Source organism: Anopheles cruzii, chromosome 2, assembly GCF_943734635.1.
Source record: "Anopheles cruzii chromosome 2, idAnoCruzAS_RS32_06, whole genome shotgun sequence".
NCBI lineage: Eukaryota > Metazoa > Arthropoda > Insecta > Diptera > Culicidae > Anopheles > Anopheles cruzii.
In genome coordinates this window covers 13,338,892-13,352,072 of record NC_069144.1, presented here as the reverse complement: position 1 = coordinate 13,352,072, position 13,181 = coordinate 13,338,892, and the positions used below count along the sequence as shown (strand labels likewise).

The window sequence follows — 13,181 nt, the reverse complement described above, 5'->3', positions numbered from 1 at the left end:
GGAATCAGTAATAAGTAATGCCGGAACAGATCAACCTGAAGTGCACTGCTATGATGCAACATACCTCACCTATTGCATCTACCACAATCCGCATGTTATTACTTCTAGAATTAGTGGACTCCTATGGCGGCATTCACACCTTTGGATGATCTCAAAATGCATTCCAAAGCTCACCGGCTGTGCGCCGGTCCCTTCTTAGAGCAATGATCCCGGTCCCGGGAGAACCGATCATTTCCATCATCATCATCGGGCGAGATTACGACTGACTCACGCTCACCGGCGTCTCACGACACGAATATATTCGTAGTCGGCGTCGTAGAGGTTAGTAAAAGTCCGGTTCGTCGCTGTGTGACCTTGTCCGGCCCGAACTCCGCGGTTTATCCCTCAATTCCGCCGGCGGCCGCCGGACAAGATCGAATTTGAAAGTGTAGAAACCAGTTTGATGTTGGGTGCGAGCGAACCGTTCGCGAGCTAATTACTGGAGCTTCGATTTAAATATTCCACGGACCCCCTCCTGATCGCGATTCGTCACAACTGCTGTGAGGTTCCACGAGAAGAACTGAACTGCCAACAGGAATAATTGATTTCCCCGTATGCAAATGTGCATTTAGATCCCGCGAGAACTTATGCACCAACCTCAGACCCGGAGTTGCATAACGAAGTTCTACCTACGAAGATCGGATTCGGAAAGCGTGTGTGCGCCCTCAGACCTCAGTTAGTGTACGACTGTGGTTCCGTCCAGGTGTTGGCAGGTTGGAAGTGCTGGATTTGGTGTTTGAAACTATACTGCGATGCGGGACGACCAACAGACGACCACCGATCGGGAGGCCCTGGAAGCGATCGAAAAGTTGGGCCCTCGGGAGAAGTGGCGTATCGTGAAGAACATCGCGGTGCTAGGGTTCGCTTTCATGATCCATTTCACGGCGTTTCACGGTACCTCGAATCTGCAGAGTTCGCTCCACACCGACGGGTCACTGGGCGCGTACACGCTGGCCTCGATCTACGGGTCGCTGATCGTATCGAACCTTTTCCTGCCGGTGCTCGTGATACGGTTCCTCGGCTGCAAGTGGACCGTCGTGGTGTCGTTCATCGCGTATATGCCATACATTGCGGCCCAGTTCTATCCGTCGTTCGCCACCCTCATCCCGAGCGGGCTGGCGGTCGGGTTCGGTGGCGGGCCGCTCTGGTGCGCCAAGTGCACCTACCTCTCGATCATCGCCGAAGCGTTCAGTGTCGCGACACGCCGCAAGGTGCGCACCGAGTATCTGATCGTCAAGTTTTTCAGCCTGTTCTTCGTGTTCTACCAGCTCGCGCAGGTCCTGGGCAATCTGATCTCCTTCACCGGTAACGATATATGCTCGGGCTCAGGGTCCCTTTCGGCATCTAGATCTGGCATTTCTTGCTTCTTTCGCAGTGCTCTCGTACGGTGCTACGGTGGATGGCAATGAGACCCGGAGCATTGTGCAGTCCCTGTCGGTGAACGTGTCGTCCACGTGCGGGGCTAACTACGAGGCTCCGAGCGAGAATGCCGCTCAGGGAGCGATCGATCTGCAGCGACCGGATGCCGGCCAACTGAACACGCTGACCGGAATTTTCCTGGCGTGCATGGTGGCGGCCAGTGTTTCGGTAGCCATCGGCGTTGATTCTCTCAAAAGGTAAGACCCCAACGAGCGTAATTGAATGTTCCGAAAATGGCTCATCTAATGGGGAATTTATCACCGATTACGATACAGATACAGCATGATCCGCGCCGGTCAGGCCGATCAGGTGTCCGGCACACGGATGCTAATCATCACGCTGCGGCAACTCGGCAACCGGTATCAGTTGCTGCTGCTACCGATCACTGCCTTCATCGGCGTCGAGCAGGCGTTCATTGCGGTCGACTTCACGAAGGTAATTTCAGTGCGGCCGCGGCATCCCTCCAATTCTCGTTCGCTAATTTGATTTAATTCGATCCAGTCATTCGTTGCCTGTGGGCTCGGCATCAGCTACATCGGCTACGCGATGATTTGCTTCGGACTGGCGAATGCGGTAGCCGCCGCCGTCACACCGTACATCACGAAGCAACTCGGTCGGCGGGCCCTTATCTTCCTAACGGCCATTTTCCACGCCGGACTCGTGACGTTTATGCTTCTCTGGCGCCCGACCGGCGAGTATTACAAGTACTCCATCATGGTCGTTGCCTCGTGCTGGGGACTTGCCGACGGTGTTTGGTTGATTCAAATCAACTGTACGTTCTGAGTCAGCGCCATCTATGTGTACTCGCTACATTGCTCTTTCTCTCTCTGTCTCGGGGGTAGCTTTGAGCGGAATCCTGTTCCCTGGCAACGAGGAGGCTGCGTTCAGCAACTTTCGCCTGTGGGAAGCTACGGGTTCGGTTATCATGTACGCAACCAGCCCGTTCTTGTCCACGTTTCAAAAGCTACTGTTCGTGCTCGGCATTATGACCGTCGGCACCGTTGGGTAAGGATCCTTTAACCGCTCATTTTGCATCTCTTATAAGCTGCCCTACCTCCGGTTACAGGTATGGAATCATCGAGTTGATGGAGTACCGCGTGAAGCGAGCCGTTACCGAAAAACGTTTCGAAGCCGTCAGTCAGCAGGTGGATTGAATCACGTTGTAGTTCTCGGAAATAAAAATAAGACACACGAATTATACAAAATATTGCGTCGCAAAATGTATTTTCCACCGTGTCCACTATCGCGCTTGCAATGGTCACTACTAAGGTGCTGCTGCTTCCTTACAGCTTAAACCCGCTCGTCTCGACGGTGATATGACGACCCCCGGCAATGACTTCCAGTGTCCTGCCTGCTGCCACTTGATGGCGTGGCGCAATGTTCTGTGAATTTTCGTGTTCCGTTTTTTGTGTTAGTTACTGGTTTCTGGGTGCGTTCCGGTCTAAGTTTGTAATCTTTGCTTTTTCTTGCATTATGATTTTGCCCGGGCTGGTGCGTCCTGTGACACTGATTCCCGTGTCTCTTTTTCGTTTGGCTTCTGAATTTATCTGGTGTGTGTGTGTGGGACACGTGTTTATCTCTTCCGTGTGACACATGTTTTTACAATTACACAGGTGCATAGGGGGGTTTTCTTGTCAAGCTATTTTGTGTTTGCCGGGTTCGATTTTTCCACGCGGTAGCTTTATGGCAAAGCAAAGAAAAAAGAACAGAACTGTCGAGGTAATATCGAGGCCTCTTTCCCCGGGGGTCCAAATGAAGACAGAGATTTACAAACAACCTGCCCGAAAGAGGAAGATTGAACCCTCGGTGAACATAAAACTAGATGGCAAAACGAGAGTTAACAGACCATGCTTAAAAGTAGGATAATTGAGTAGGTTCCGTTAGGTTCTTTTTGTGTGTTTACGCAGTTTTGTACAATTATTACATTCATGGCTAAGGATCTACTATTAGGTTCGTTTACCATACGGACATCGTGTTTTTGCTCAGTGTTGTAATGTTTTGTTTTCCTCTTTCTTGTTCCACTGTTACTTGTTTCTTGCTGATCAGGTGCGGGGCTATTTTGTTTCCGTGTACTCAGGCCGGCCAGGCTTGAAGTGTGTCCTGTGTGTTTGTATGTTTCCCAGGTGTCGGTGTGTCAGTGCTTGTCTTATCATAAAGATTAGGAACTTTGGTTTCACGAGTGTCCACATGCACACACCAAATGTGACGAGCAGTTTGACGTTTGCAATCAATGAAACAACCTTTCACCAATTCGTGGGAAAGCAATCGATTTTTCACATTTTCGGGGAACGGCGAAAATTGTACCGAATCGCAGTAGGAGAGAAAGAGATAGAAAGTGTACGTGTGTTTGTTTAACAAAAGTTCCGGGAAGGGTGACGAGACGAGAAACATTTGCAAACGCCGCCACCGTGGAGTAGAAAAGCGGGAATCCTTTGCCGGGGCCTTCGCTCGCGCCTTCAATACCAATACATAGCCTACGGGTGGGGGTCCTACACGCTACTCACGTACCTATACATACTCAATATCGGAATGGCACCTTATTTTAATATGGCTACTAGTGGGTCACGGGTTCCGGTTCCCGACCGTAATTCTTCGTAATTCTTTCGATCTCTTCCTAAAAAATTTCCGTGCGTTTAACGCCCTTTAAGTGTTCTCCATCTTGAAGCTTTTCGACATCATCCGTACGGTGTTCTTGAGCGCTTGCCGCTTGTTGCAGAACCAGATTCGGATCACTTCCCGCTCGTATCCGAGCTGGTGTGCTAGGCCGGTGATTTCGGTACCTAAAACGATCAGTAATGTAACTATGTGTTTTTATGTGTGTCCAAAACCCGCGGGAGGCCACCTTACCGGACGGGTGCGTGTTACGCTCGAAGTGCCCGTTGAGCAGTTCGAGTGCCTGCGGCGTGAACGAGGTCCTCCGTTTCCGCTTCTTCGACGGCTCGACGCCGATAAAGTCGGGCACGTGGTTCTGGCCCGTTTTGTACCTGGACGAGTGACTGATTGGGTTTAGTGCGAACGAAACGGGAGCAGCCACAGGACCGCAAAACCAAAACGGGAAGGAAGATAGTGTAATCGTGTGACGGGATGGCGTGTGGACAAGAAGAAAGATCGTGCATTAAACATACAACATACGCGAGTCTACCGAGATTGCCGTGCCGTGTGCGGCGGCGTCAGGCCTCTTACCTTTCTTCGGCCTCCTTCATCCAGCGCTCGAGGACGGGCTTTATTTTTTGTGCACTTTTGGGAGTAATGTCTAACTTTTCAAACCTGGTTTTCGCGTGGTGGTGGTGGATGATTCGGGGCATTGTGGAGTTTTGGGCGGCACATTTGGAAAGAAGAAAAGAACAGAACAATAATCAAACCAATCGCCGATCAGACAGATAGATTGAGAGAGAGAGAGAGAGAGAGAGAAAGAGAGCGAGAGAGCTCGTGATGGGAAAGGAGTTTTGAATTTTGATTGCAAAAATTGTAAATTAAAAGTGGAAGTAAATTTAGTGAAATCTTAGAACCAACGGCAAGCACTAGCCAATACGGTGGTGAAATACAAAACCAAACTTTAGGCAACGGTGTGAAAGGGAGGAGGAAGGAAGATCATGAATTTGCCAGGACATTGATTACGGCGCTTACGGCCGATTACGGGTCCGTACCGTAAACGTTAGCAACGAGATGGAACTAAGGTAAAGAGAGGGTCGATTGACGAACGAAGAAAACGCTTCTATTCCCGATCGCAAATCATAAGACACAACGCCCTGGCCAATTCAACGGGAAGGTTGGTTTGCGGTAGGTCACTCTGCGGGGTAAGTAAAGGCGTTAATCTAGTGGAGAAATAAAATGGAACCCAAAAAGTAATCCGTCTACCTAATGGTTATGTGGTGCAGGTTAACAGAGGCATGCGTTTTGTGGACACACCGAGAGTAAGGTTAAGCATAACTTTGGCTTAATGTTTGGGACCCATTTAGAACACACAAAACTAGATCGCCTTAGGTCGTACTGAAGAGGCATAAATAAAAAAGAAAGGATCCAAAACACGAAAAGTACCGTTCGCCGATTCTTTGTGAAGCAACCTTACCTTCGTACCTTGGTACTTTGTAATTGTTAGTGTCCCACACAGAGAGAGCATACTTCTAATACTTCTGAACTCTACTGGGTCTACATCACACACACACTCACATACACACGCACGCACGCGGGACAGGCGCAAAAATCGGGGGGACTTTCAAGCAAAGATGGAGCAAGCCGTCCGGAATGGGGGAGGATAAATTAAATTGCTAAATTCATTATCGGTTCAATACATACATTTGCTGCTGCTGCGACGAAAGCTGCGCTGCACAATACATCTGAGCGGCCAGGGCACTGTGGTTGTGTGCGTGCGTTCGGTTTAACGGTTACGGGTTTCAAAATTGTGGACAGTTCCAGTCGACGACACACATGGTCCCGGTTGCGCAAAACCCGCGAGAGTTTTGGTTCAAGGATTTCGAAACACAACACAACCGATAAACGAAAACATAAGAAACGGGGAAGAAAAATGTAGAAAATAAAGGTAAGGTAAGTAAGTTAACCCGGGAATCCTGGGAACCCCCAGGATTTTGGCCAATTTTGTGGCACAATTTCATCTCCAAGGCTCCAAGAATGTGTGCAACGAAACAATGTCCTGGCAAACGGGTCCTGGCCATCGTGATGAGGAAGGAATGGACGCAACATGATTGAACATGACGAAACAGGGAAATCATAACGGTGACTTTGACTCGCACAATAGAAGTTTAGTAATATTTTTTGCCACACGAAGTGGGCCGTAATTTAGTCCGCGTTAATTTTGAGCGTAACAAGAATGTCCTAATTTTGCACAAGGGCAGAAAAATAGTAGTAGATACACGAAAGCAAAGGAATGGGGAAAAATTACCTGCAGATCGCACTCTGGCTGTAGGCGGGACCCTCAGTCACGGACAGGGCCTGGCCGACTTGCGTTTGCGTCAGCCCGAGCGACAGGCGCCGCAACTTGAACGCTTTGGCGAACTCCTTGATGTCGTCCAGATCGATACCGTCCACCACGTTGCAATTAGTTTGATTGATTGTTAATTCATCTGCGAAGATCGCGACGGGACGGGAGACAGAATGGGCGTATTGAGTAACTTCGGAACAGGGCACGGAACGGAGCGATAGATCATTTTTTGATTGAATTCCCAGCGCCGTCGGCGAGTGGGCCAGCGCAGGCCAGCTGGCCACTATGTGCGCACTATGCGCTCTTGTATGTGTAGTCGGCCCAACATAACAAGAGTCCAGAGAGGCCGAGAGAAAGAGTTAGAGAAAGAGACAGAGACACTCTTCCGGCAACTACCAACACACTTAATGGCCTTTTATAACCCGAGGGCGGTTGGTCCGTGTCCGTAGAGGGGTAACCGCTCTATAATGAACACAAGATCATGCTCGGCCTGCGCGTCGTTGCCTTGGCCACCGCGCACTGCGCGACTAATAAAGCACATTAAGGGAAATGTTTAGCGTAAATTAAGCGTTAATAAAGAATGTCAAATTAATTGACTCAGGAATTGAGGCAAAAGGCGAGCGAGCGAAAGAGACCGAGAGAGCCACACCAAGAAGCGGAACGGAATTCCCGTTTCCCGAGCGATGGCATCAAATTGTAAATTATTGAAATACACCAGCGGCCACGGCGGCGGTGGCGGCGGGGCCTGGCGACAGATACGGCGTTTTGTTTGTTTTTTTTCGGCCGGGAAAACATTAAACGAACACATTCGACCGACCATCATTACATCGCCACCATCCATCGCGGCCGATCGAGATTGATGATCGAAGACCGGGCCTGGGACCGTGGCCATGGGGCCATGATTGATTGAATTCCAACGGCCGACGCTAATTAACGGTCGTTGGGGACGATAAATTTAAATTATTACAATTCGCTTCCATTTTGTTTTTTTCGCGGCGGTGACATCATCGATCGAAATTCGATAATGTTCCTTGAGGTTTCGTCCACAAAAGAATGTGACATTTCAAACGTCACCAACTGTCAACGATGGGGCGCAATGAAATCGCTATGGAAAGTAGTAGTAGTAGTAGTAGTACGCTAAGGGCTAAAATCAGAAGAACTAAACCTTTTTGGCTTACTTGGGTGCTCCTCCAGAAACTCTTGGTTCGACGTTTCCTCGTCGTCGTCGTCGTCGCTGTGGGTCGAGTCGAGCCGCGCCGAACCGGCGGGACTTAGCTTCGGCGGTGAGGTGCTCGGCTCGCCACCGCCATGCTGGTGGTGATGGTGCTGGTGGTGGTGTGGCCGTTTCTGCAGGGATTGGCTGGTACTACCGCTGGCCGCTATCGACGGTTTGTCGAGGTGCTCCGGTAGCTCATCGCTTGGGCCACCGGACGCGCTTCGGACGTGGTGCTCTATCAGCTCGAGATCGCAGGATCCGGGCCGGGCCGAGGACGAGGACACGGTGCCCGGGCCACCGGAGGAATGGTGGTGGTGGTGGTGGTGCAGGGGTGACACGGATCCACGGAGGGACGATGTCTGCGGTGGTTGGTCCTTCGCCAGCGACAGGCCGGACGAGCCGGACGAGCTCGCCGGCGACGGTTTCGATTTACTGGCGATCAGCTCACCACCGCTCGTCTGCAGGCCAAGTCTGGGTAGGGCATGAGTACAACAGTAGTGTAAGTGTAACAGTACATTTGAGTTCGGATCGTCATAAGTTCGCTTGCTACTCTGTATTCAAATATACATTCCAATCATACTGCACTTTGATGCCAAATTTGAATAGACATTTTAGGCCAATCTGCTCAGTCAGGAAAACGGTTACTCTTTCGTGCAATTTATTGTTTTACAGGGCAAGGATTAGAACTTTGTAGACTGACTTTCGAATGCAGCAGCAAATGTAACAGGGAAGTGTCGAATTATCGAGCAGCTTTTATTGTATACTTACTGGCGTATACAATACATAACTTGCATATGGATTTAGAATTATATTCAAAATATGACGTAAAGATGGGTTGGCGTAAACTATAACTCCAACGGGTGTCCCAATAAACGTCATAAACCAATGTGTTCAAAAACCGGAACAATTCTGAAGTAAACAATCTACTTGGTGTAGTGAACAATCATCAATCAACAACAATAAATTTGATCCTCCTCATTATGGTTTTTTGTCAACATTATCTTGTTTTGATATCCGGCAAAGGATTTCATATCAAAACGAAACATGTTTTAGTCGGCAACTTATGTTTAAGGGCGTTTGAACATGTCCACTTTAGTGCCCGAAAAGTACGAAAAGCAGACATCATTGATTTTCTGATACCTGCTCAAGAAAACCTCTACAGAATCGTATCAAATGTTTGTCGAAGCTTACGGTGGTCATGCTCTTGGAAGATCGCCGTGCTATGAATGTTTAAAAAAATTAAACATTGCGATTTTGACTTCAAAAGCAAAGAGCGTCGGAGGAATCCATAAAAGTTAGGGGACGCTGAATTACAGAATTTTTAGACGAAAATGACACGCAACTTAAATGGATCAGTTAAATGTGTCCCCATACGCTATATCCCTACATTTGAAGGCCCTGGGAAAGATCCAAAAGATTGGAAACTTAACTGAACGAAAGACCGAAAAACGACATGTGACATTTCCCTTTCAATTGATTAAACATGTGATTTAATTGAAAAAAAATCGATTTTCCACTTCCAGACCTGGCAGATTGAAGTTAGCAATGTACCGTCCCCATTTTTTCTATCAGCGACCCAGACACGTACCTGCTGATTGCACTATCGGACGGTGACCGAGGGCTGGCGATCTGGACGTTCACCTGCAGATGCCCGTTCGGTGGCAGACTGGCCGGGGAGAGGGCCCGCTTCAGGGGGATCGGCTTCTCATACGACGACGACGAGCAGGAGGTGTAGCTGGCCGGCCGGCTAAGGATGGCCACCGGTGGCGAAGAAGCCGCGAGCGAGATCCGCTTCGGCGACTCACCGGCTCCGGTCGCGACGTGCAACACCTTCAACCGGAGTCCCGAATCCGGCGTAGCGCGACCAGCGGTCAACGTCCCCGGTGCGCTGGAAGAGGCTATCGAGCTATGAGCGGATGGCTGCTGCTGCTGTTGGTGATGGGTCGAAGGTTGCGCCGCTAGGCAACCCGCTAGCGAGGAGCCGCTGACGGCCGTGGCCGTGGACGAGGAGGCTGTGGACGTGCCTGGCCTTAGCTTCCCAACGTCCGCAACGTGGTGCAGGTGATGATGGTGATTGGCGTAGTGTAGGGCTTTGGGAGAGTGTTGCTGTTGTTGCTGGTGCTGCTGCAGTGAGTGGCCGGCGGAGCCCAACAGTTGCGTCGACAGTAATCCTGACCCGGCCACGGGGCTGGCGTCTCTCGGAGTGGCAAACAGGGCCGCTCCACTTGCTGCAGCGGCGGCGGCGGCCGCTTGGGCGGCCTGCGAGCTCAGCGAATCACTTAGGGTGCTGTTGAAGTTAAGCGACTGGAGTAACGCCTCGCTGCTCATACCCGATATCACCTGCTGGCCGACCGGTATCGTGAGGATCGTCTGGGTCGCAATCCCTAAACCAAGGAGAAATAAATTGACCCGTTAGTGACGTGCGGTCCCGCGACCCCTAACATCCCCGGTTCGCGTACCTTGGGAGGTCGGTATCAGCAGTTGGGCTCCCTGGATCCCTTGCAGGATCTGCCCCGAGGCCAGCAGCAGCTGGGGCATCTGGGGTGCCGCCGGAGCCAGCGGTGCCGGGGCTGGCCCGAGCCCCAGCACCGGGCTGTGGCTCTGGCTCGAAAGGCTTAGGTTGAGTGGTGAGTTCGCGAGGAGTGGCGAAGCGCTCGGCAGACCCAGACCCGGTGCCAGCACACTTGCCCCGGTCAGCTGGGCCAAACTCTGGAGCTTCTGCAGGTTGAGCATATCTTGCACTGTCGGAGAGAGGGACACAGAGTCAGACTTGCCGATCGGTGGCGTCCGGAGGGAAGTAAAAGTTTTGTTTTTCGTTACCTTCATTCGCGATTTTTTTGCTTCTTGCATCGCGAGTTTCGCGGCTGCCCCCCCTGTGTCTATGGTGTCTCCTTCTCCGGATTACAGCACCCGGGGGACCCCCACACTGTTATGCTGACGAACTGACCACCCTAACCCAGGGCGAAAGAGAGAAAGAGAGAGAGAGCGAGCGCGACGAGTCGAAGTCGATGTTGATTACGATCAACAATAAAGTCGAACGAGCAACCCAACCCTTCAACCGGTCAGCATATGTGCTTGGGTGTGTGTGTGGGTGTTTGTATGTGTGTCCGGTCCGGTCAGTGCGGAAGGCGACTTTGAGCGCGCGAAATTACGCGCGCTCCCGTGGCCCCCTCGGGGGGAAAATGCGGCCCAGAAAAGCGCGGAAAACTGAAAAAATCCAATTCTAACGATAGAGACATTTCGAACCGGCGCCCCACGGGGATCGCGCGCGGGTGGGACCGACGTGTCAGGGTGTGTGCCTGTGTGTGTGTGGGGGTGAGTGTTTGGCGCATTTCTTTTTTCACTGCTGCATTGTCTAATGAGGAGCGAGAGGAATAACCCGGTAGTGTGGGGCGAACATACTCTTTTCCTGGAACCTGCCATCGGGAAAATGGGTGTCCCTGAGCCAATGGATGGGTCCCGGGTGGCGGTTAGTGCGCTTCAAACAGCAGGAGTAATTTTTATAACTTAAAATTTAGGCAACTTGTAATGGTTTAGTTTCTATGCTCAGGGCAGAATATCTTAATATGAAACATTGTATTCTGTCATAATAAGGTGACAAGTTTTACGAAATTGTCCAGCATTTTGTGACTGTTTTTAGGGTTTAGAAAAGCATTTTCTAAAGAAAATGCTTTTAAGAAAACGGCGTTTATGCTCTTTAGGATGATCAATAAAGTGAGGATCAGGATCTACGGGGAATCCCAAATGACTTTTAAAAATTTTAAATACACTTTTTCAAATACGATTAATATTCATTTATTAGGAGAATTCAGAGGACTAACTGTGATCAATATGAGTGCGCCTTGTCCATTAGTTTAGGATCAATGCGCTTGCATTTTATACTTAGAAGCGATTCTCGTGTTTATTCAGTTCGAACTTTCGGCGGTGCATGGGAACTTGAAACAATTCATTGGTAGTAGTAATAGTAGTAGTAGTTCTGCCTATCCTAGAACAAAACAAAATTTACACTTTTGCATGACAGGAACATAAATTCCACCCATGGGACCATGGGACCACCTAAATTACTTTCAGATCCTGTTTTTGCAGTCGGACTGAGGAAGTCGATTGGCATTTGAAATGGCTCATTAGTAGGAGCTTGGTTGATGGGTTTTGAGTATGCAAATAATAGGTCCTTTCACGAGCCAGAACTGGTTATTTTAAAAATACGGCCCGGTTCGTTCCTCTAAGATAATAAGAACTGGTCAATTTAGTTTGCCAGCACCATTGCCATCGAAGAGCGATTGTTGCATACGTAATTGAAGGAGGCCATCCGAAATACTAAAATCGTTCTAAAATTTCATGAGAATGAAACGAATGGCGCTCAGCCAGTGAGACGACCCATCTCACTGTGCCAACAATTTTAACAATTTTATTACATCAACTTTTAATGTTAACGAAATTTACTCTTACGCCAAAAATAATCTATCACATTCGTGTTTGAAGTTGGGTGGCGCGCCCGTTGGTGTTAGAGCCTACGGCAGAGTACGGCCGACACCGGACCAGACTGACTCTCATTTGGTATTTAAATAGATTTTCCTCTTAATTCTGACCCGCGTCCGGCCCTGCACCGAAGGGTTCGAAAGGGAGCGAGCGATGAAAGGTCGCGCGAAAAGAGGCGAGTGGAGTGGTGGGCGAGCGGTCAGAACGCGATCCGCGAGGACGACGCGAGGACGCGAACCATCAAACCGGACACGGCCACGGAGCGTGCGGGTCGCGTGGGCCGTGGAATGGTTTGACATTCGATGGCTCGGCCATCAAGAAGGGTCCAGCGTGTGCGCGCCGCTATGTCCAGGATCGCCGTGCGGGCGGACAGGAAAAAAAAAACGTTGACAGGACACCACCACCCACCCACTCATGTAACGAATGGGTTGGGTGGGTGGGTATTTGACTTTTTCATTCCGGAGGCACCAGGATCGAGGTCGACTACGACGACGACGACCACGACGACGGCGATGTTTATAATGTGTGCAACGCTCTCTAATGCTTTATTACGTTGACGATTTTTTTACTCTCTCCCTCTTTCTCTCTCTCTTTCTGTCCCTTTCTTGTTGGTTATTGCCATTGCTCCCGGAGGGGGCGCAGTTTAAAAAAAGACATATTGAAAGAATGGGCATTTACGAGCTTAGGTGTGGAATGTGGCCCCCATGTAGTTGCATCGCAGAAGGACACCTCTGTGAGTGTTTCGCTCCATTTTTGGTTCGGTGTTTTGCGCGCGTCGGAGTGTTGCTGGCCACCTCGGGAAAATCGCACATCGCGCTCTCTCTCTCGCGGGCGGGTAGAAGGATCCATGGGTCCGGTCAGCCCGAGCACGGCACAGCATATTTTACAGCGCAAAAGGTGTGATTCGGACAAAATATTGCAGCTGTTATCAATTCGTGCGCTTTTTCTTTGGCCGCACCAGTGCTTAGACGTAACGGGCCACTGGAAACTGCATGCCGGAGGGGCTGGTGACGAACCGGACTCCACTACGGCTCCTGCTCCGGCTCCTGCTCCGGTTTTATTCGATTTGAAGCACCCGTTTTTTTTTCG

General features: G+C 50.2%; 2 protein-coding genes across 2 annotated transcripts in view; one reads left to right on the top strand and one right to left on the bottom strand.

The window, feature by feature from the left end:
• The first annotated feature begins 791 nt into the window (after positions 1–791).
• LOC128278479 (UNC93-like protein) lies at positions 792–2,612 on the top strand. Its single transcript, XM_053017210.1, has 6 exons — positions 792–1,344; positions 1,415–1,655; positions 1,734–1,893; positions 1,960–2,230; positions 2,301–2,463; positions 2,525–2,612. The coding sequence occupies exons 1-6, from the start codon at positions 792–794 to the stop codon at positions 2,610–2,612; spliced, it is 1,476 nt and encodes a 491-aa protein (XP_052873170.1).
• A 931-nt stretch (positions 2,613–3,543) lies between these two features.
• The window catches only part of LOC128278478 (POU domain, class 6, transcription factor 2), a 46,760-nt gene continuing 37,122 nt past the window's right edge, over positions 3,544–13,181 (bottom strand). The window contains exons 2-9 of the mRNA XM_053017209.1: positions 10,073–10,382; positions 9,202–9,997; positions 7,576–8,084; positions 6,359–6,539; positions 5,755–5,811; positions 4,642–4,725; positions 4,306–4,454; positions 3,544–4,238 (exon numbers count right to left, since the gene is read on the bottom strand). Coding sequence (XP_052873169.1) covers positions 4,102–4,238; positions 4,306–4,454; positions 4,642–4,725; positions 5,755–5,811; positions 6,359–6,539; positions 7,576–8,084; positions 9,202–9,997; positions 10,073–10,382 — 2,223 coding nt within the window. The 3' untranslated portion in view covers positions 3,544–4,101. The remainder of the gene's footprint in view (positions 4,239–4,305; positions 4,455–4,641; positions 4,726–5,754; positions 5,812–6,358; positions 6,540–7,575; positions 8,085–9,201; positions 9,998–10,072; positions 10,383–13,181) is intronic.

Coding starts and splice junctions, on each gene's coding strand:
- LOC128278479 (XM_053017210.1), top strand. CDS start 792: ATGCGGGACGACCAACAGACGACCACCGATCGGGAGGCCCTGGAAGCG. Junction 1,894..1,959: donor TTGCGGTCGACTTCACGAAG/GTAATTTCAGTG, acceptor AATTCGATCCAG/TCATTCGTTGCCTGTGGGCT. Junction 2,464..2,524: donor ATGACCGTCGGCACCGTTGG/GTAAGGATCCTT, acceptor CTCCGGTTACAG/GTATGGAATCATCGAGTTGA.